Source organism: Grampus griseus (assembly GCF_964374135.1).
Source record: "Grampus griseus genome assembly, chromosome: 1".
Lineage (NCBI taxonomy): Eukaryota > Metazoa > Chordata > Mammalia > Artiodactyla > Delphinidae > Grampus > Grampus griseus.
In genome coordinates, this window is record NC_139017.1 from 117,224,476 (window position 1) to 117,248,032 (window position 23,557).

A 23,557-nucleotide genomic window follows, 5' to 3' on the forward strand; every position below is an offset into this window, starting at 1 on the left:
TATCGTCCAGGTATAAAGTTGCATTCTTAACTGAGATCAGACCAGTTCTTTCCCCAGACCTCCAGCTCCTTTGTAAAATCAGAGTTTCAGGTTCTATGAAATACAGATGTACTCACTGAACCCCCATGGGAGGGGGTAGGAGAAGGGATTGGGGATCTGATACTGGAAGCTTTACCATTAGACAGCACTGCCCCATATGACAAAGGGCTAACATTGGTCGGGCACAGGTGGCAGAACAATATCACGTCCCTTTTGGTTTTATTAAGACGTTGATTAGAAGTTTCAGCTCAGCAGAGGGGCAGCACCCTGGGCGGGGACTAGGCCTCCACCATCTATGGCTCCTCCCCTCCAGCACCCAGCCTAGGTACTCAGTTCCCAGCAGCCCAGAGGGCAGGAACAGAGCTCTGCCAGGCTGGCCTTCTCAGAGGGCAAGTGTAAGCAGCACAGCCAGGAATGTGAGAGACAGGCTTTGCTGGGTTGTCGGGAAGGAGGGCGACGTCTGGCTCGGCTTGGCTGGAGTCAGCGCTAGCCTCCCCTCGGCCATGGGCACTGGGCCCCCGGTCTCAGGCTCACACAGGCCTCCAAAGCCCTTCCCTGGGGATGGCGCTCAGACCCTCCACCCAGCCCACCCTCCCGCCCCAAACACCAGCAGGTCAAGCACCACTCAGAGAAGGGGGGCCTTTAAAGGGCTTTAGAAAATCTTAGAATCTGGATATGGAAGCTACTATGTTTCACTTCTGGCTGAGAGCTCTGCTCCCAGAGCACAGGATGGCCCAGGGGGGTGAGATGGGAGGGTCTCACTGTGACCCCCCCCCAGGCACTGCTGGCCTTTTTAGCCACATGCCTGCATTCCTTGGAAATACATTTCATTAACAGCCAAAAGGAACACCCTGAGAAACGGGAGGAATTATTGGTTCGTTTCAACCCTTAGCAACAGGGAGTTTTCACCACCGTGTGTGTATTTCGTCTGCTCTCTGCGATGCGCTAGAACTTACCTTTGGGCAAAATGTGCCTCAGCTGTCCACGGCACCCGACACACTTGGCGACTCTGCCTGACCCGGGAGCGCCCTGGGCCCCGGGGACAGGGTCCCTGCTTCCTGACCACACCCTCGTGGGAGTGCTGAGGCCGGTCAGGCCCCAGCCCTGGGGGCTCAGCGTCCCCTCGGAAGTGACTGCGAGTCAAGCTCCCCACCGACCCCTCCCCCCTGGTCTCCCTCCTGCCAGGGCCGCTTCGTGCGCGGTGCCAGTCGGACCATCCTCAGGGGGTAGGTGTCGGGGAAGCCCCGAGGGCGGGCGCCCTCCCGCACCCTCATGACTCGGTGCTGCTCCGGGTGGAGCCCGCGGCCTGGGGAGCAAGAGGCGCGACTGGGGTGGGAAGGAGACGGGGCCACGGGAAGCCCACCACGGGCCGGCCGGGGCGCAGAGGCAGGAGGCGGCGAGGAGGGCCGGCCCAGCTGCGAAGCCCGTGCCTCCGCCCCACCCGGGCCCGAGCGGCCCTCAGACCTCCCTGCCGGCCCCTGGGCTCGGGGTGGGTGACAGGCACGCCGAAGAAGATGTCCCGCTCGAGCCGTCCGGAGAGGCCGGCACAGGGCTTGTGCCTGTTCCCGGCGTGGGGCGAGCACCGGGGTGTGAGGGTGTGGAGCTGTCCGGCCGCAGGTCACAGGCTTTGCCTGTTGGAAGGGAGGGCTGCGATGGGGCTCTGCCGACAGAAGGGGAGGATGGAGCTGCCCACAGTCCGCGTTTGCCAGGCAGAGCTTCATCGCGGACCCTGTTCTCAGCAGCCGTGCGCAGCAGGGACACCCAGGCCTGGCGAGTCTGCGCCCCACCCAGGGCCGCTGGGTTCCTGCCTGGCAGCCCCGGCATCTCCTGCTGAGAAACCCCCGGAGACCATGCTCCTTCCCCCGAGCCCACCGCCCCGCTGCAGAGCCCAAGGGGGCTGGGGGCTTCACCCCAAACTTGAGGAAGCCATACCTGGGGGCCGGGACACAAGTGGGGGTCCCACCTTTCCCGCAGGAGCAGACCCCGCGGAGGGTCTATCTTTTGAAAATAAATTTAGACTAACAGGTTTTACACACAGAATCTTAGAGCTGGAAAAGTCCTTAGTGTCATTCATGTAGCTTCCTAAGATTTTTTTTTTTTTAATGAGAGGATGGATTTCCTTGAGCAAGAGTGAATTTCCAGGAATGGGTCCCTGGTTACCAAGGACTGTTTTCAGGAAGAAAGATGAATCTATTCTGTGAACGCCTTATAGAACTTATTCTATATTGTAGTTCTCTCTGGAAACACATGTACCGTTGACCTTTGTAGCAGCCCTTAACATCCTCAAGAGAAGCTCTCATTTCCCCATTAGTACTTGTTATAGACTGAATATTTGGGTCCTCCCAGCATTCACGTGTTGACACCCTACCTCCAATGTGATGGTATTAGAAGGTGGGTCTTTTGGGATTTGATGAGCTCATCGGGATGAAGCCCTCATGATGAGATTCTTATCCTTGTGAGAGTCATGAGAGAGCTGGCTTTTTCTCTCTGCCCTGTGAGGACACAATGAGAAGTGGACAGTTTGCAACCCGGAAGAGAGTCCTCACCAGAAGGCGATGATCCCGGTGTAAGGCCAACTGGGCCGAGGCAGGGGAACACAATCAGATTCACAGGTTGCATCAGACCGAAATTCTCCGGACCACCCAGTTCCGGAAACTGACCTGGAGACATTCTGGACCACCCAGTTCCAGGAACTGACCTGGAGACTTTGCACCCGGCCCAGCCTTCCCGCCTTTCGAGGGGCGGTACTAACGGTTCCCCAGGATACCCGAAAAGACCACCAAATAAGGAATACCCTGCGCCCTCCCAGATTCACCACACCCCTTTCCCTTCTTCCCCTATAAAATCTTGCCCAACCCTCGCCGGGTGCGACTTCTCTGGCCCCTTTCTCTCGGACCAGTGAACCTCGCCCGGGAGCGCTCCCTAATAAAGCTCACTTGAAGCTTTCCTCTGTTTCGCGGTGCCGTTTGTTAAGATCCGACCTTACACCCGGCACCTAGATCTCAGACTTCTAGCCTCCAGGACTGAGAAATACATTTTTGTTTACCAGACCCCACCCCGCCCCGTTTTTGGTACTTTGTGACAGCAGCCCAAACTGACTCAGCACTCTTTTCTCCAAGTACATTGAAGAATTTGTGGAGCCCATCCATTTTATGATAGTTTCCAAAATAACCAATATTCTCTCTATACACTGATTTGTCAACTTTTTTATCAAAATTGTTATAAAAAAAGCTTCCATATTTTTTCCTAATAAATTGTTTCCAATCCAAAAAAAAAAAGAAGAATGGTGGTGGTTGTGGTACTAGCAACTAACATTTATTGAGCACTAACCAGGTGCCAGGCACTATGCTGAGTGTTTTACCCAACAATTCATGTGATACATACTATCATGTGAAGTAGACTAGAAGAGGTTAAGTAACCACTCCCAGGGAGTGATAACCCACAGTTTAGATCCAGGCAGTCTCTCCTCTGGGCCCTAGCTCTTACCTTTCATTTAGGTCTCTAAAGTCCTTGGTCCCTCCAGTATCTAGCATTTGATTTCTTCTGCCATTAGAAGTTTCCATTGCTGCAGCTGCTTCTAATATTTTGTAAGCAAATGGTAACCTAGAGCATTTTATTCTAATGCTTCTCACCTACGTTTTAAATTTTTTCATCTCCTAAAAGAAATCATGGCCATTGAGATGAGTGACATAATTCTACATTCTTGCAGAGCATGCATTCATCTTCTATGTTCTTGTTTCTTGGGGTTTCTTTATAGCATATAAGATAGAAAAACAGGGTTGAAAAGGCAGGGAGACTATAAATCTTCTCATAGAAACAAGACTCCCCAATCACATTTGAAAGAGTCTAGAGTTCTTTGATACCCTCACTTCACTAGAAAATTGTGCAGGCCCTGAACCAAGATGGCAGAGTAGAAGGACGTGCTCTCACTCCCTCTTGTGAGAACAGGAGAATCACAACTAACTACCGAACAATCATCAACAGGAAGACACTGGAACTCACCAAAAAAGAGACCACACATCCAAAGACAAAGGAGAAGCCACAGTGAGACAGTGGGAGGGGCGCAATCACAATATAATCAAATCCCATAACTGCTAGGTGGGTGACTCACAAACTGCAGAACACTTATATCAGAGAAGTCCACCCGCTGGAGTGGAGGTAATGAGCCCCACGTCAGGCTTCTGAACCTGGGGATCCAGCAACGGGAGGAGGAATTCCTAGAGAATCAGATTTTGAAGGCTAGCGGGATTTGATTGCAGGACTCTGACAGGACTGGGGGAAACAGAGACTCCATTCTTGGAGGGCACATACAAAGTAGTGTGCACATCAGGGGAAGGAGCAGTGACAGCACAGGAGACTGAACCAGACCCACATGCTAGTGTTGGAGGGTATCCTGCAGAGGCAGGGGGTGACTATGGCTCACCATGAGGACAAGGACACTGTCAGCAGAAGTTCTGGGAAGTACTCCATGGCGTGAGCCCTCCCAGAGTCCCCTGTTAGCCCCACCAAAGAGCCCAGGTAGGCTCCAGTGTTGGGTCACCTCAGGCCCAACAACCATCAGGGGGGGAACCCAGCCCCACCCATCAGCAGACAAGCAGATTAAAGTTTTACTGAGCTCTGCCCACCAGAGCAACAGCCACCTCTACCCACCACCAATCCCTCCCATCAGGAAACTTGCAAAAGCTTCTTAGATAGCCTCATCCACCAGAGGGCAGACAACAGAAGAAAGAAGAACTACAATCCTGCAGCCTGTGGAACAAAAACCACATTCACAAAAATACAGACAAGATGAAAAAGCAGAGGACTATGTACCAGATGAAGGAACAAGATAAAACCCCAGAAAAACAACTAAATGAAGTGGAGATAGGAAACCTTCCAGAAAGAATTCAGAATAATGATAATGAAGATGATCCAGGACCTCGGAAAAAGAATGAGGGCAAAAATCCAGAAGGTGCAAGAAATGTTTAAGAAAGACCTAGAAGAATTAAAGAACAAACAAACAGAGATGAACAATACAACAACTGAAATGAAAAGTACACTAGAATGAATCAATAGCAGAATAACTGAGGCAGAGGAACGGATAAGTGACCTGAAAGACAGAATGGTGGAATTCACTGCCATGCAACAGAATAAAGAAAAAAGAATGAAAAGAAATAAAGACAGCCTAAGAGACCTCTGGGACAACATTAAATGCAACAACATTCATATTATAGGGTCCCAGAAGGAGAAGAGAGAGAGAAAGGACCCGAGAAAATATTTGAAGAGATTATAGTCGAAAACTTCCCTAACATAGGAAAGGAAATAGCTACCCAAGTCCAGGAAGTGCAGAGAGTCCCATACAGGATAAACCCAAAGAGAAACACGCTGAGACACATAGTAATTAAACTGGCAAAAATTAAAGACAAAGAAAAATAATTGAAAGCAGCAAGGGAAAAATGATAAATAACATACAAGGGAACTCCCATAAAGTTAACAGCTGATTTCTCATCAGAAACTCTACACGCCAGAAGGGAACAGCATGATATACTTAAAGTGATGAAAGGGAAGAACCTACAACCAAGATTACTCTACCCGGCAAGGATGTCATTCAGATTTGATGGAGAAATCAAAAGCTTTACAGGCAAGCAAAAGCTAAGACAATTCAGAACCACCAAACCAGCTCTACAACAAATGCTAAAGGAACTTCTCTAAGTGGGAAACACAAGAGAAGAAAAAGACCTACAGAAACAAACCCAAAACAATTAAGAAAAGGGTCAAAGGAATATACATATCAATAATTACCTTAAACGTGAATGGATTAAATGCTCCAACCAAAAGACACAGGCTTGCTGAATAGATACAAAAACAAGACCCATATATATGCTGTCTACAAGAGACCCATTTCAGACCTAGGGACATATACAGACTGAAAGTGAGGGGATGGATAAAAAAAGATATTCATTGCAAATGGAAATCAAAAGAAAGCTGGAGTAGCAATACTCATATCAGATAAAGTTGACTTTAAAATAAAGAATGTTACAAGAGACAAGGAAGGACACCACATAATGGTCAAGGGATCAATCCAAGAAGAAGATATAACAATTATAAATACATATGCACCCAATATAGGAGCTCCTCAATACATGAGGCAACAACTAACAGCTCTAAAACAGGAAATCAACAGTAACACAATAATAGTGGGGGACTTTAACACCACACTTACACCAATGGACAGATCATCCAAAATGAAAATTAATAAGGAAACACAAGCTTTAAATGACACAATACACCAGATAGATTTAATTGATATTTATAGAACATTCCATCCAAAAACAGCAGATTACACTTTATTCTCAAGTGCACATGGAAGATCCTCCAGGATAGATCACATCTTGTGTCACAAATCAAGCCACAGTAAATTTAAGAAAATTGAAATCATATCAAGCATCTGGCCACAACACTATGAGATTAGAAATCAATTACAGGGAAAAAAATGTAAAAAACACAAACACATGGAGGCTAAACAATACGTTACTAAATAACGAAGAGATCACTGAAGAAGTCAAATAGGAAATCAAAAAATACCTAGAGACAAATGACAATGAAAACATGATGATCCAAAACCTATGGGATGCAGCAAAAGCAGTTCTAAGAGGGAAGTTTATAGCTATACAAGTCTACCTCAAGAAACAAGAAAAATCTCAAATAAACAATCTAACCTTACACCTAAAGGAGCTAGAGAAAGAAGAGCAAAAAAACCCAAAGTTAGCAGAAGGAAAGAAACCATAAAGATCAGAGCAGAAACAAATGAAATAGAAACAAAGAAAACGATAGCAAAGATCAATAAAACTAAAAGCTGGTTCTTTGAGAAGATAAACAAAATTGATAAGCCATTAGCCAGACTCATCAAGAAAAAGAGGGAGAGGACTCAAATCAATAAAATTAGAAATGAAAAAGGAGAAGTTACAACAGACACTGCAGAAATACAAAGCATCCTAAGAGGCTACTACAATCAACTCTATGCCAATACAATGGACAACCTGGAAGAAATGGACAAATTCATAGAAAGGTATAACCTTCCAAGACTGAACAAGGAAGAAATAGAAAATATGAACAGACCAATCACAAGTAATGAAATTGAGATTAAAAATCTTCCAACAAACAAAAGTCCAGAACCAGATGGCTTCCCAGGTGAATTCTATCAAACATTTAGAGAAGAGCTAACACCCATCTTTCTCAAACTCTTTCAAAAAATTGCAGAGGAAGGAACACTCCCAAACTCATTCTGTGAGGCCATCTTCACCCTGATACCAAAACCAGACAAAGATACTACGAAAAAAGAATATTACAGACCAATATCACTGATGAACATAGATGCAAAAATCCTCAACAAAATACTAGCAAACAGATCCAACAACACATTAAAAGGATCATATACCATGATCAAGTGGGATTTATTCCAGATGTGCAAGGATTCTTCAATATACGCAAATCAATCAATGTGATAAAACATATTAACAAATTGAAGAATAAAAACCATATGATCATCTCAATAGATGCAGAAAAAACTTCTGACAAAATTCAACAGCCATTTATGATAAAAACTCTCCAGAATGTGGGCATAGAGGGAAACTACCTCAACATAATAAAGGCCATATATGACAAATACACAGCAAACATCATTCTCAATGGTGAAAAACTGAAAGCATTTTCTCTAAGATCAGGAAAAAGACAAGGATCTCCACTCTCATCACTATTATTCAACATGGTTTTGGAAGTCCTAGCCATGGCAGTCAGAGAAGAAAAAGAAATAAAAGGAACACAAATCAGAAAAGAAGATATAAAACTGTCACTGTCTGCAGATGACATGATACTATACATAGAGAATCCTAAAGATGCCACCAGAAAACTACTAGAGCTAATCAATGAATTTGGTAAAGTTGCAGGATACAAAATTGATACACAGAAATCTCTTGCATTCCTATATGCTAATGATGAAAAATCTGAAAGAAAAATTAAGGAAACACTCCCATTTACCACTGCAACAAAAAGAATAAAATACCCAGGAATAAACCTACCTAGGGGGACAAAAGACCTGTATGCAGAAAACTATAAGACACTGATGAAAGAAATTAAAGATGATACCAACAGACTGAGAGATATACCACGTTCTTGGATTGGAAGCATCAATATTGTGAAAATGACTATACTACCCAAAGCAATCTGCAGATTCCATGCAATCCCTATCAAATAACCAATGGCATTTTCTACAGAACTAGAACAAAAAATCTTAAAATTTGTATGGAGGCACAAAAGACCCCGAATAGCCAAAGCAGTCTTGAGGGAAAAAAACAGAGCTGGAGAAATCAGACTCCCTGACTTCAGACTATACTACAAAGCTACAGGAATCAAGACAGTATGGTACTGGCACAAAACCAGAAATATAGATCAATGGAGCAGGATAGAAAGCCCAGAGATAAACCCACACAACTATGGTCAACTAATCTATGACAAAGGAGGCAAGGATATACAATGGAGAAAAGACAGTCTCTTCAATAAGTGGTGCAGGAAAAACTGGACAGCTACATGTAAAAGAATGAAATTAGAACACTCCCTAACATCATACACAAAAATAAACTCAAAATGGATTAGAGACCTAAATGTAAGTCAGACACTATAAAACTCTTAGAGGAAAACATAGGAAGAACACTCTTTGACATAAATCACAGCAAGATCTTTTTTTGATCCACCTCCTAGAGTAATGAAAATAAAAATAAACAAATGGGACCTAATGAAACTTCAAAGCTTTTGCACAGCAAAGGGAACCATAAACAAGACGAAAAGAGAGCCCTCAGAATGGGAGAAAATATTTGCAAATGAATCATCGGACAAAGGATTAATCTCCAAAATATAGAAATAGCTCATACAGCTCAATATTAAAAAAAACAAGCAACCCATTCTAAAAATGGGCAGAAGACCTAAATAGACATTTCTCCAAAGAAGACATATAGATGGCCAAGAAGCACATGAAAAGCTGCTCAACATCACTAATTATTAGAGAAATGCAAATCAAAACTACAATGAGGTATCACCTCACACCAGTTAGAATGGGAATCATCAGAAAATCTACAAACAACAAATGCTAGAGAGGGTGTGGAGAAAAGGGAACCCTCTTGCACTGTTGGTGGGATTATAAATTGATACAGCCAGTATGCAGAACAGTATGGAGGTTCCTTAAAAAACTAAAAATAGAATTACCATATGATCCAGCAATCCTACTACTGGGCATATACCCAGAAAAAACCTTAATTCAAAAAACACATGCAACCCAATGTTCATTGCTGCACTATTTACAATAGCCAGCTCATGGAAGCAACCTAAATGCCCATCAACAGACGAATGGGTAAAGAAGATATGGTACATATATACAATGGAATATTACGCAGCCATAAAAAGGAACGAAATTGGGTCATTTGTTGAGACGTGGATGCATCTAGAGACTGCCATACAGAGTGAAGTAAGTCAGAAAGAGAAAAACAAATACCGTATATTAACGCATATATGTGGAACCTAGAAAAATGGTACAGATGACCGGTTTTTAGGGCAGAAATTGAGACACAGATGTAGAGAACAAACATATGGACATCAAGGGGCAGAAAGCGGCGGGGGGGTGGTGGTGTGATGAACTGGGAGATTGGAATTGACATGTATACACTGATGTGTATAAACTTGATGACTAATAAGAACCTGGTGTATAAAAAAATCAATAAAATTAAATTTAAAAATTTAAAAAAAGAAAGAAAATTCTGGAGGAAGTAAATTTGGAGGGTCACACGTATGTCCAAAACAACTTACCAGCTTTTCTAGGTCTGATGTGTAAACTGGTGATTTCTATTTCTTCAATCATATTATGCATCGTGCAGTATGTAGAGTCCAAACCCTTTATTTGGGTTCATTGTGTTTTCTTACTGCCAGATCTTTATTTCCGGCTGGACTCCAAGCCCCTTGAGGGTTGAGCCACATCTTACAATGCTATGCACACCCAGCCCTCCCAAAGAATCTTATATATAGCAAGCACTCAAAAGAATTTTGTCAGAGATCATTTATCTTCTAAGCAAACTCCAAAACTCTGGAAATTCGACACTCTAGACTGCATTGCTTCCTCCAGTATTGCTCCATCCCAGAGGAGCCTTCAAGTGACAATAAAATTGATTTCCTTCCTCAGCAACCTGAAGCTCTGATGGCTCCGGAATTATCATCTAGATATAGACCCATCTGTGCTAAAGGTGCCCGTTTCTTTAAAAAGCTAAGGAAGTAAGGACGTGAAGAAGCAAGATTAGATGAGAATATCTGGCCTTCCAATTTAACAATTATGCAATTTTATAAGGAAGTACATGGCACTTTTTAAACTGAATTGTGTCATACACAGCAAGTGCTTAAAAATATTTATTGAATGAATATCTTCTTCCAAAAAAAATTAAACTTAACACCTCATCCTACTTTACAATCAAATCTCACCATAAAAGTTGGAGATACAGGCTTATGACAAAAAACACTGTAAATAACATACAAATCATTTTAATGAAGGACCGGTTCTACTTTGAGAACATACTTGTTACACTAGACAATTTAAACATAACAAAGCCACGGCAATTTGCTTATTTCCTTAGGTGGGACACAAAAACTTAAAGGTCACAGCAGTTTTCAGGTTCACGAGAGGTGCCTGAACACCAGTAGCCGAGTCAGAGGGAGGCCAAATGGGCAGGGCTGCCAGCCAAGTAACTCCACATTTACCTGCTGTATAGAGCGGGATTCTGCGTAAGATTCAACTTAATGAAAGGAAAAGCACCTAAAAGCGCAAAGATACTGAACAGGAAATAAAATAACACCATCAGGCTTCTATCACACTCTTTTTCCCCAATACCATTCAGCAGAATAATCTGTCATTCTTTCTTGGGTGATTATCAACTGAATCTCAACCCATTTTACAAGCTACTCGTTTTCATTAGTGAACAGTGGATTTAGCAACAGAGCGTAAGCCAAGACTCAAGTGGGGCAATGAAAGAGCAAATGAGGAAGATTTACTGGAATATACACTGCGGTACGAAGTGCTACTACTGCTGAAGAGCACAGCTAAAGACACTTGAAGATTCTTTGAGCTAAATCAGGTGCTACCCAAACCAGTGGTCTTCAAACCTGACTATGGTTCAGAATTGCCCATGGGGCTTGTTGAAAATATAGATGCCTGAACTCCACCTAGATTTACTAAAGCAGAATCTCCAGGAGTGGGGAGGGACCCAGGCAACTGTATATTTCACAAGTCCCTCCAAATCACTCTGATGCACAGGCAGCCTTCAGAACCACGACTATAAGCCACATCAGTGTCACGGTGTGAATCTTGGCAACAGAAAATGAATTTCTTTAAATTAAGAAACATGAAGACATTTTGGCTGGTGATAATAAAACCACATTCATGTAGTATAGGTATTAAAAAACTTCCCAACATCCAAGACAGTTCATCGTCACTTTTAAAAATTGGAGGTTTAAACCATATGCTCTGAAATCTTCTTTATAAACTCAACATTATAATGCAATGCCTTCCTGTGATAGTTCTATACTTGCAGATAAGAAAATTTCCTCTCTCACTCATAATAACTAGCTACTTTTGACAACTGTCAAATTTTCTCATTGCTAAGATTTGGAGATTCATCAAAACCAATTGCCAGCTAGACATCTGGTTTTGTAAGTTTCTTTAGAAATATAATCAGTAGCCCTGGATATGGACAGGATATTCAAAGTATTGTGAATGCCTCAGATTACTCTGATTTTAACTTTTGTGGCTGAGATTTATCCCATTTCTGTGAAATCACTATTCAGTGTGTCCTGTTTATAACTTACACAGCACTTGTTCAAGTCTCGTGAAGACTGAAAAAAAATTCCAAGTAATTTTGTTTTCAGAACTTTATGATGTACTCCAAACCATTTCACTGGAGATATCTGCTGCCATCCTGTGAACCCATAATAAATACCAGAAGGAGATATTTTTAAATCATACTTAAAAGAACACACATCCAGTTCTAACCTACCCACATGTATCCTCCAAATTCCATTTTTTTTAATTGTCTTACATTTTATTTTTGGTTGATACAATCTAAACTCATGGAAGCAGGAGGATGCCACTTATGATACCACTTTAACATACACCAACCCTGCTGGAAAACAGCTTGTTCAGGAACCTTCTTTTCCTTCCATTGTTACTCTTTGCACCAATAATGGGGGTCTCTTCCTGTCTCTGAGTTTCAGTGCCTTTTTGTTATGATTAGGGAATATTCCAAATAGCTGGCCTTCTCTTACATGAAGATTGTCTTTAAAAACTACTACAATTTAAAAAAGTGAATGGATTTGCAATCTATTCTACAATGGCTGTTTCAAAGAAAAAGAATTGAAGAGAGGGAGGGAAGACTATTACCTTTTTCTTTTCTTTTTTAAATTACAAAGGTAATTTAACACTTGTTATAACAAGTCAAATGCATATGAAGTAAAAATATATTTTTAAACTATTTTAAAGTACCTTTAAAATTAGATAGTTTCAATTTTGCCGAGTTTTATATTATAAGTAGCTATATTTTCCCACACTGGTTAAATAAGTTAGATTTGGGGCCCCTTTATAGCTTTTCCTAATTATACCTTACCATGTGTGTGTGTGTGTGTGTGTGTGTGTGTGCGCGCGCGCGTGTGTTTTACCATTGAGAATTTTTTTTGCTTCTTTAATTCTATTTTTACCCTGTATCATTATACTTTGTTTTTTCCTTTTCCTTTATAGGAGCTCTATTAGAAATAAAGGGATTTGATTTCTATTTTATTTTCCTTATATCATTATTTTTCTGACTTTTATATATTCCCTTTTGCTTTTTGTATTACTGTGGTAAGAACACTTAACATGAGATCTACCCTCTTAACAATGTTCTAAGCATAAAATACAGTGTATTCAACCATAGGCACAATGTCCTACAGCAGCTCTCTAGGACTGGACTTAATCATTTTACATAACTGAAACATTGTACCCATTGAATAGCAACACTCCATTTCTCCCTCCCCTCTACTGCCTTTTGCTTTTGTCCTTGTTTTCTTTCTACCCTTTCAGTTTCCAATTATTGTTCTGGCATAGATAGCCTTTCCTACACACAAGAGAAAAAGATCAAGCCCTTAGCATAGACACACACATCTTCCTAGTAGGAATGAGTCTTTCAACGGGGGCTGCAAACTCAAATTCATCCAGGGAGCAGGAGGCAATAAAGCAGTGAACCGGGTAGAGGATAAGACATTGAGGAGCAATGGGGACAGTAGCAAACTGCACTAGAAAGCCACTTAAATGCAGGTGAATTTAAATTTGTAACAACCAAACAGAATACACACAGGGACCAAACTCAGCCTTAGAGGGCCAGTTTACAGTCTCGGCAAGACTGCATTTCCAGCCTTGTTTTTTCTCTCTCCAGACAGGAAGTTCAATTGGCTCTTTCTTATTTGCACCAATGGAAAAGTACTATAGGGCTTCCCTGGTGGCGCAGTGGTTGAGAGTCCGCCTGCCGATGCAGGGGACACGGGTGCGTGCCCCGGTCCAGGAAGATCCCACATGCCGCGGAGCGGCTGGGCCCGTGAGCCATGGCTGCTGAGCCTGCGCGTCCAGAGCCTGTGCTCCGCAACGGGAGAGGCCACGACAATAAGAGGCCCGCGTACCGCAAAAAAAAAAAAAAAAGAGCAGATGAAATCTGCATACAGATGGCCTCAGTGTGCACTGCTTTTCCTACAAATTTTATCATTTAACTATAATTTGTTCAAACTAACAAAATAAAAATTAAAAATAGTTTGTATTCCTCCCAACCCCAACCAACTCAGTGGTGAAAGGGAGAAAGGCAATGAAATTGACACAGGTGATGAAATCGGACACAGGAATGTAGTCAACGTCATAGGACAAAAACAGCTTAATGCAAAATTCAGTACAGCTTTAAAGCTAGAAATTCACAGGCAGATTGTGGCAATTACTAGATACCCAATGTCTATGGGACAGACATTGAATTTAGCCTTTGGAGATGGTTGAACCTTGTGAAATAAAAGCCAACTATAGTCTCTCCCTTACCATTTTGTCATTGTCAAGAGGGAATGATTTTTCACAAAAACAGCCTTTGAAGCTTTATCCAATGAAAATTCTGCCCACTGCTTACCAAAAATGGAAACAACACAAGAGGAGGATAATTGCCATTTCTCCTATCCCAGAAGAGAGACTTCTAACAAACTGAACAGGGGAGAAAAATCAAAAACTCGGCATGAGACAGCTTTGCCATCCCGATGAAGGGTAAGTCACTAATGCCACAGCAGCTTCCTTAGTTGTAGCTAAGCACACCAATATCCAGCTTAACACGCGTTTCCTCCTTAGAGTATCAGAGTACTATTCTCCTCTGATCCACTTATGCCTAGAAATAGTAACTGTCCTAAGAGCAGAGGAAAATCACATCCTAGATGGTGTATATTTAGCATCTCTATAGCATTTTGCGGTTTCAAGGTTTCGTATGACTATTTGCATGATTCCTTCCTACAAAAGCAGGGAAATTTTCTCTGCAAAGGCAGAGAAATAAAGTCATTTGCCAAGGTCAGAGAGAAAATTAACAGAATGAGAATCCAAACTTATAGCCCCTTCCAGACCATTACTTCATTCACAGAGGGCGTCTATCTCATTTACCACCATTTCCCCCTTAACTACTGATTGGCCACTGAGGGGCTCTGAGAATCCTTTGAAGGATCTCAAGATCTGTGCTGCAGGGCTTCCCTGGTGGTGCAGTGATTGAGAGTCCGCCTGCCAATGCAGGGGACGCGGGTTCGTGCCCCGGTCCGGGAAGATCCCACATGCCGCGGAGCGGCTGGGCCCGTGAGCCATGGCCGCTGAGCCTGCGCATCCGGGGCCTGTGCTCCGCAACGGGAGAGGCCACAACAGTGAGAGGCCCGCGTACCGCAAAAAAAAAAAAAAAAAAGATCTGTGCTGCACACACCATCTTTCCACAGAATCCCATTGAAAGATGCGAGTCAGTGCACAGGGAACTAATTGTACCCCCAAGAACCTAGGCCATCTGCTAGAATATTGGAAACTAAAAAATTCAGAATGTTCTGAAAAGAGGGGCACACTCCTATGCTAAAAGAGTAACTGATGCCTAGTATGCCTGCCTTACAGTGCTTTCAACCAAGCTTATTGGTATATGTCACCATGGTGACCAGGGTTAATGTAATTGCATCCAAAATTTTCCATGGAGGGTATGCTCCAATTAAGCCCATCTTAAAAAAGAAACAGTAAAAGAATCCTTTAATTTGACCAAATTTGAGATACATTCTAGCAGGGTCATGGAATATACTAGGAAGTCTGATGCTTCACAAACATTTTCAAGACCTGGGGTGCTGACATAATCAATCTCTTTCTATCATGCTCTCAAAAAAGGTTTTATTCTGCATCAGTTCAGGTTCATCTGAAGCTTTAATAGTGAAAGGCTTCACATTTTAAATGAGCTCCTCCATCTTCATCCGAGCCCAAAGATATCAATGACAGTATGTTTTGTCCAGGACTTTAGGGAACTCAGCAAACACTCATCTCTACTTCTTTTTCAGAAACGGAATTTGTTGCCAATTTACTAATAGATGGACAATGTGGAAGAAAGTTTAAATTGGAAATAATTCTAAACATGGGAACCCAAGGCTCCTGGGAATTTGTAAAACAAAATTATACTTTTTTCTATATTCTATTTTCTTCACATTTCCAGCCTTAGGGTGCATGCATGTGTCTGTGTGTCAATATGTGTGTGTCTGTTTTGTTTCATATGAAAATGCTGACTGATAATACCCCAGTACAGTAAGACAGAGCCCTTCCAATACCATAAAGTAAGCAGCACAATACAGAAGTGGTAAAATTCTATTTTGTATCCTCACTTTCTCTACCTCCTCCCCACTAGCATTATACCATCAAAAAAGAGAATCTGATCGATCAGTTCATGACAGTAGACAGTGATTTAACTTCTGACACATGGCAATAAGGTAGACTTCATCAGCAATCTTTGATCTGTGAGAGATTGTCTTATGATCTCCCATACACAAACCTCATTTAAATTGAATGCTATCACCGAGCAGCTTACCAATTAAATCAAGATGTCTTAATATTACAGAAAAGAGATTCTTAAATGCAATAACAGCATTTCTCAGCTGTGTTTACAGCCTTGGGCATTGCTATTTAAATACCCCCAAGGATATAAATTCTAGGAAGAATTTCACTTTGCCCAATTTCAGTTCACTGTCTTTAACCATACATCTCTCTCAGCACCAGTAGCATTCAGGAGTCCAAGCCTGGTCCCAGATTCAAAAAATTATGAAAAGAAACTGTGCTTAAGGGAATTGGATCAGATGTATTACAAATATCATCTATACATTTTCCAGACTAGTTAAATAATACATACATACTTTTTCAAACATACATATGAAATAGCTCCCATTTGACAACTTAAGGACTCGGCACACATATTATCCTAGTTATTCCTACAAAGAGTTTGAAGGGGGTGCCTGTTTCATACCACAGTGGTAGATACCAAGTTGCAGAGAAGTTAGGCAGATGACCTTGAATGAGACCTGTAAGCCTGGATTCAAATCCCAGTGTCCACATAACTACTACACTACAATGCCACCCATTCCACAAGCCATCTCTATGGGACTGTGTGCCACGGTTACAGAAGCTGCTGAGCCAAGTACAGGACCAGATGAGCCCACCCAGGCTTGGCCCGTAGCCCTCCATGGCCAATTTAGCATCACTACGTTTCTCCCATTTGTTTCCCTGGTTCTTGTTACACTTACATAATAACTCTCCCCACCTTCCAAAAAGACCCAAACAAAACCATTAACACACGAAAACCATACGGTGGACTAATTTGAAATTTGGACATGTTTGCCTTTCGGTGGGTGAGGAGAGTAGTTTTAATCATATTTGAGTCAGCAAATTCATTCATGAGGACCTTTATCTAACATCTTTTCTGAGTGAGGCACTACATTAGGTGCTGAGGCAAGAGGGTCTCTACTTTTCTAGGAGCTGACAGGTTTATAAGTGGAGTTTGGGGGACACAGAAAGACTGAGAAAGGAGAGCAAGGGATTGAAGAATGCACTGATCAAAGTCAGAGTGAGGGACTCGAGCCAGAAGGAAACTTGTGACCAATCACAGAAGTACGAGAAGAACTCTAACAGAAGCCAACGCAAGGTGCCATGGGTCTCAAGGAAGCCTTTCCAGGGTTCATTTCGGGTCTGGGAACTTCAAGGTGAGTAAGAGTTCACGGAGCAGAGAAGCAAGAGAAAGGCCACCACTCCAGGAAGAGGAAAGAGAGCGGACAAAGGGACGGATGTACAGCAGACCCCAGTGTGATCAGAGAACAGAGAGGAATTTAGAGCTACGTGAGATCAGGCTAGAAAGGGAGGCAAGAATCAACAGGTCTACAGAAGCCGCATAACAAAGAGTTGAAACTTTACTCTCCAGGCTGTGGGATTCAGTGCAGATGTGAACAAGGGACTGGCAGGATAGGGCTCAGGGTTTTGAAAAATAATTTTGGCAGAAATGTAGACAAATGATTAGGGGAGAAACTGGGTGAAGAGTAGTTTTACACTGTAATGTCCAGGAAAGAGATCATCAAAACCTGAAAAAAGACAGTGGGGTTGGAAAAGAAGAAACATAAATAGACTAGAACTGGTGACGTTGGGGTGAAAATTGGAGAATTTAGTACCTAGGGTAGGTGGTTTTGCCATGATCAAAGGAGCAGAACAGACGGGTGAGGGTAGAAGAGGTGAGAAAGAAGGGAGAAAAGAAGTTCAATTTTAGACGTTTGAAACTTGCGCTGCCAAGACTTCTAGGTAAAGATCTGTGATAGACAAGGGGAAATTCAGGGTGGAACCCAGAAGAAAGGTCAAGGCTGTAAGCACAGATTTGGAATTTCATCAAATTTGGCAACTAGCAGGTTATTGGTGACTCTCGTTGTTCTCTGAAAGAAGAACTTGTGTAGAGTGGTTGACTGAAGCCAGAATACCCAAAGTTGAGGAGAGAATGGAAAGTATCTTACATTGTTAGTGAATTACTTCTAACCAGTTCATGTGTGTATTTTCTATTCCTTCCCATGAGTAGAAGCTCCTTAGGGCAGGCATTGTGACACATCTCCCTCGTGTGCCTCACAGCCATGTTGCAGGCACTAACAAACATTTGCTGAATTAAAGAAGAGTGGTGGAGAAGGCAGAGTCATTCGATAAGAAGACCTTTTCCAGACAGCCCTCAGAAGTGTACTTGGAAGCTCCTGAGATTGCAGACAGCAGCTCTTTCTCTTTCACCTCTGCAAATGAGATGCAGGTTTCCTCCTGGATGAAAGCATCTGCTTATTTTCCATGGATTAACGCTTCCAAGTGAGCAAGAAATGACTTGCCAAGCAGTCTAATTCACTTGGCTGGTGTGTCTCACTTAAAAAGCCATTAACAAGCCAGACTAGAGAGGTGAGGAATGCCCAATTAAGGCAATTGATGCAGTGTCCAAATGCCTAGCAGCTGTGCCCTCCTCCCACCGCTGACCCACTATGAAAATAAGATTTTAACAATTCTTTGATAGCACAGCCAAAACTCTGTCTGGAAGCCATTGAGGCCTGACAAGGGCAGGTTAGAAATTATAGACCATCCTCTTCTTCATGTCTCTGTTTTTAAAGCCCTGAAAGAAACTTTTGTGAATTAGGCCATGATTCCTTAGATGTGACACTCAAAGCACAAGCAACAACAACAACAAATAGATTAAGTGGACTTCATCAAAATTAAAATTTTTTGCTTCAGAAAGTGAAAAGACAATCCACAGAAAGGGAGAAAATGCTTGAAAATCATATATCTGATAAGGGACTTGTATGCAGAATAACTCAACAATAAAAAGACAACTCAATATTTTAAATGGGCAAAGCATTAGAAAAGGACTTTATCCAAAGAAGGCATACAAATGGCTAATAAACACATCAAAAGGTACTCAATATTACTAATCACTAGAGAAATGCAATTCAAAACCACAAACTACTACTTCACACTCACTAAGATGGCTAAAATCAGAAAGACAGGCAATAACAAGTGTTGACAAGGATGAGAAGAAATGTAGCCCTCATACATTTCTGGTAGGATTGTAGAATGATGAAGCCACTTTTGAAAACAGTTTGGTGACTAAATATATGGTTACTATATGATCAGCACTCCCACCCATAGGTATATACCCAAAAGAATTAAAAAGATGTTCATACAAAAACCTATACACAAATGTTTGTAGCAACATTATTCATAATAGTCCAAAAGTGAATACAACTGATGAATGGATAAACAAAAGGTGGTAAATTCATAGAGTACAAAATGTTGGCAATAAAAAGAATGAAGTATTGACACAAGTTACAATATGAATGAACCTCAAAAATACTATACTAAGCGAAAGAAGCCAGTCACAGGAGGCCACATACTATATGATTCCATTTATAGAAAATGTCCAGAGTAAGTAAATCAATAGAGATAAAAGTAGATTAGTAGTTTCCAGGGACTACTTGTTAGTACTGCTAATAAGTACTTGCTTTGGGGAGGGGGGCGCTCAAAAAAATGAAGAAATTAGGAAATGGGTGTACAATTTTTTGAGTATACTAAAAGCCATTGGATTGTGTACTTTAAAGGATAAATTTTATGGTAAGTGAATTATATCTCAATAAGCTATTATTTTAAAAAGGAAGAAAGAAAACTTACAAATACATACATCTCTCAAGGCCGCCTCCTCGAGGAAGAACATAAACAATTTCTGTCCAGGAAGTGAGTCGTGTTAACACAGAATACATCAGTGCTTCGAGAAGAAATTTATTAGTGTCCGATCTTCGTGGCTTCCGGTTTCTATGTGGCCACATGGGACAGTTTCTCAGTCTTCCTAATGTGTCAGCCTCTTTCCATCTTTGTCTTTGTGAACAAAGGAGGAGAAAAGAAAAGAGAGAGAAGGGAAAAGGAGGGAACAGAAGGGGAAGAAGAAAAGAGGGGAGAGGAGGAAGTAGGTACTCGGCAGGGAGGAGAGGGGAGGACAAGAGAAGAGAGAAAACAAGTGTTTGGTTCCAAGAGAGCAGAGTGGGAAAGCACATACTTCATGTACACAGTGCAAATTATGGATCTCTGACCCAAAACACTTCTAGGCTTAGCGTAATAGCCATTTAGTACCACCCCCTCCTTTTAAAAACTGAGGCAGTGATTTGATTAAAGAAAAGCATTAGCTAAGCAAAGGGCTTTAAATAGGGATTGCTAGACTTGAAACCCATTTCCCTAATTCCAAGGAAGCTAAGCGCTCTCAGTTTCCTTCAATTAGACCCAGAGAGAGAGGTTAGCTGTTATAACTGCATACTTAGGGAGATGGTGACTTTAAGAAAGCTGTAAAGAACAAAAATAGTCTCAGCTTTGATACTGCAAATACATTTTAGAAGCGCTTTTAAAAGACAAAACAAAAGAATGTTTTCCTTAATGAGAAAATTCAAAGCCAGTCACTGATGAGCGTGGAAGCTGCTTTTGGATGAAAGGAAAAGGTGGGAGAGTAACAACAGCTACTATTTGCTGAACAACTTCTGCACACCAGGCACTGTACATATAAGATCTTTAATCCCAGTAACAGCCCAGCAAGATAAGAACCATCATCTCCATTTAAAGAAAACTTGCTTCCCAATTCCCACTACCTAGGTCCCATATTCAGAGGTATGAGATGATATCTGAGTATACTAAATGTATGTCTGATAACTTTAATGTTTAGAGAAGCACTGTCCAATAATGTGAGCTATATATATAATCTTACATTTTCTAGTAACCACACTAAAAAAAGGAGGGATTCATTTCAAAAATTTATTTTATTTAACCCAATATATCTAAAATATTATCACTTCAATGTGTAATCAACAATTAAAATTTTTGAGCCATCTGACCTTCCTTTTTCAAGATTTTTGTACAAGCCTGTGAAATCCAGTGTATGTTTTACACTTACAAAGTATCACAATTCAGGCTAGCGACACTGCAAGTATTCAATACCCACACATGGCTAGTGGCTCCCGTTTTGGACAGTAAAGTTCTATAGGGCTCTACAAATTTAAAATTATGACATGCATATTCCTAATTAATAGTCACAATAATTCTGTGACATATTTTGCAGGTAAATAATCTGAGACAGAAGAAATTAAATGGTCTAACAGAGTCACATAGATTATCATCACTTCTTTTCAACAAGAAGGAGAAGGGTTGAGTAAGTAAATAAAAAGATCACATAGCTGTTAGGTGCAAAGCAAGTCTCAAACAGGTCAGTGCTCTTTCAAAAGTGCTTTACAGTTTGGCATTTTCCACCTTTCTCACTTAAACTTGGAGATTGAATTAAAAAAATAGTATTACAGTAGGCTAAACTGTCAGAACAAAGACAAGTTTATTTCCAAATGTTGCAATTCTGTGTGTGTGTGTGTGTGTGTGTGTGTGTGTGTGTGTGTGAACACGCATCTGCTAGTTGTGGTGGTGGAGGGTTTACTCTGATCACTAGTTATTCAGGGACTCAAGCTGAGGGCAACTTAGCTGACAGGCTTCCAAGGTCGCTCTGGCCACCCCACCCCTGTTGTCTGGAAGGGAGGAAACAGCCCAGAGGAGACCTGTAGGAAGTTAATGGCCAAGCCTGGAAGTGGCACACATCACTTGTACTCACATTCCAGTGGTGGACACTTTGTCAGATAGCCACACTTAACTATAAAGAAGGCTGGTAAGGGGCTTCCCTGGCGGCGCAGTGGTTGAGAGTCCGCCTGCTGATGCAGGGGACACGGGTTCGTGCCCCGGTCTGGGAAGATCCCACATGCCGCGGAGCGGCTAGGCCTGTGAGCCATGGCCGCTGAGCCTGCGCATCCGGAGCCTGTGCTCCGCAACGGGAGAGGCCACAACAGTGAGGATGGTCAAACTAAAGAAGAATAGGAGAATGGATTTGGGTGATCAGCCAGAAGTTACTTCTCAACATGGCTAACTTAGATATAATTCTGCAAGGAACTGAGAAAGAATGCTAGCAAAGATTGAAGGAGTTAGAAATTATATATAGACTTGAAAGAGGAGGAAAAGCTGGTATTTGTAAGCACCTTTCATGTAAAACCATGCTAAGTATTTAATGTAGGTTCTCCCAATTAATCTGCAAAAAAACTCAATGAAGTGGGTATCATTTTTCTCAATTTCCCAAAGAAAAAACTGAAATTAGTCAAGGTTAAATAAGTTGTCCATGGACAAACAGATAATAATTGTTGGAGAGAGTGCTCTTACAATCTCAAGTTCTTTGCAGTATATCACACCACCACTAAAGAACTAACAGTGAAAAAAAACAGTTACCATTTATGGAGTGCCTGCCCTACAATGCAGTATGTGATGTATTATACATACGTTATCTTATTTAATCTTCCCAGCAAATCTAAAGACACAAATTGATTTTCCAATTTACATTTAAGGAAACTAAGATCCAGAGAGGATAAGTAACTTTCCAAAGGTCATGTAGCTAAGCTAGTAATAGTTCATAGATTTGAACCCACCTATGACTTCAAAGTGTATATATTTTTCCCCAGAATTAATTTATCAAAGGCCACCTTAATAGGAAAAAGAAGAAATGAGGCAGAGGATAAAAACTTGCAACTGAGAGGTAGAAATAAAGAGTAGGAAGATAAAAAAAGGAGGAGAATCCAGAAGAAAAGATTAAGGTGCTGAGAGAAGAAACTTCTATTAGCACAGGGCCTTCTTCACATCTCATTTCAGCCCTGCATCAGATTTCATAACAAAGTTTTTTCTTCCCAGGAGAATGCAAGGCTCCTATTTCCACATCCTCCCCTCCTCCTCCATGGAAGAAGATTAGGGTTACTGATAGATCAAGTTCAAGGATGCTGACTTGGACCACATATTTGGAAACTGGGGAGTTAAAAAGAAGAGCATCGTTGAGGCAAAATGCCCCTTCTATGTGCTCTCTCCATGTGACCAGAGTGATGATAAGGCTGGACCATATCCTTCAGATTCTGCCTTCCCTTCTATTGGGCCAACCTGGAGCCCCAGGAAACAGCTGGCGGCCCACAACAGCTCTGCCAACACTCTTGAGGCTGAGCCTCCTTGCTCCTGTGCTTACTTCTTGCTTACCAGACCTTATACATTCTTAAACGGTAAAAATCTAAAATATTGGAGCAGGCTGAGTAAAAAGATAAGGCGGGTTACCTACATTGCCCCAGACTGAGAAAGACTTTAAATGTTCTGATAAAAAGTCGGGACCAAAAAAATCCCTGGACGTATCAGTATGTGTTCAATCCAGCATGTGTGCACATGCTACTTCCCGCCCTTAGCAAACATTTTCACACACCTATTTCAACTCTTCCACCAGAAAAAAAGTCCTAATCCATCCTTTACAGTTGAAATCCAATGTCATCACTTTTATGAAAGCCTCTCCCCTGTCCTCTG

The 23,557-nt window shown here is 41.8% G+C and overlaps 1 protein-coding gene across 1 annotated transcript in view; it reads right to left on the minus strand.

Moving 5' to 3' along the window:
* Positions 1–19,883, minus strand: part of ST6GALNAC3 (ST6 N-acetylgalactosaminide alpha-2,6-sialyltransferase 3) — a 411,951-nt gene extending 392,068 nt beyond the window's left edge. Inside the window, exon 1 of the mRNA XM_082665320.1 lies at positions 19,839–19,883. Within this exon, the coding sequence (XP_082521446.1) occupies positions 19,839–19,871 (33 nt within the window). The 5' untranslated portion in view covers positions 19,872–19,883. The remainder of the gene's footprint in view (positions 1–19,838) is intronic.
* Positions 19,884–23,557: the final 3,674 nt, after the last annotated feature.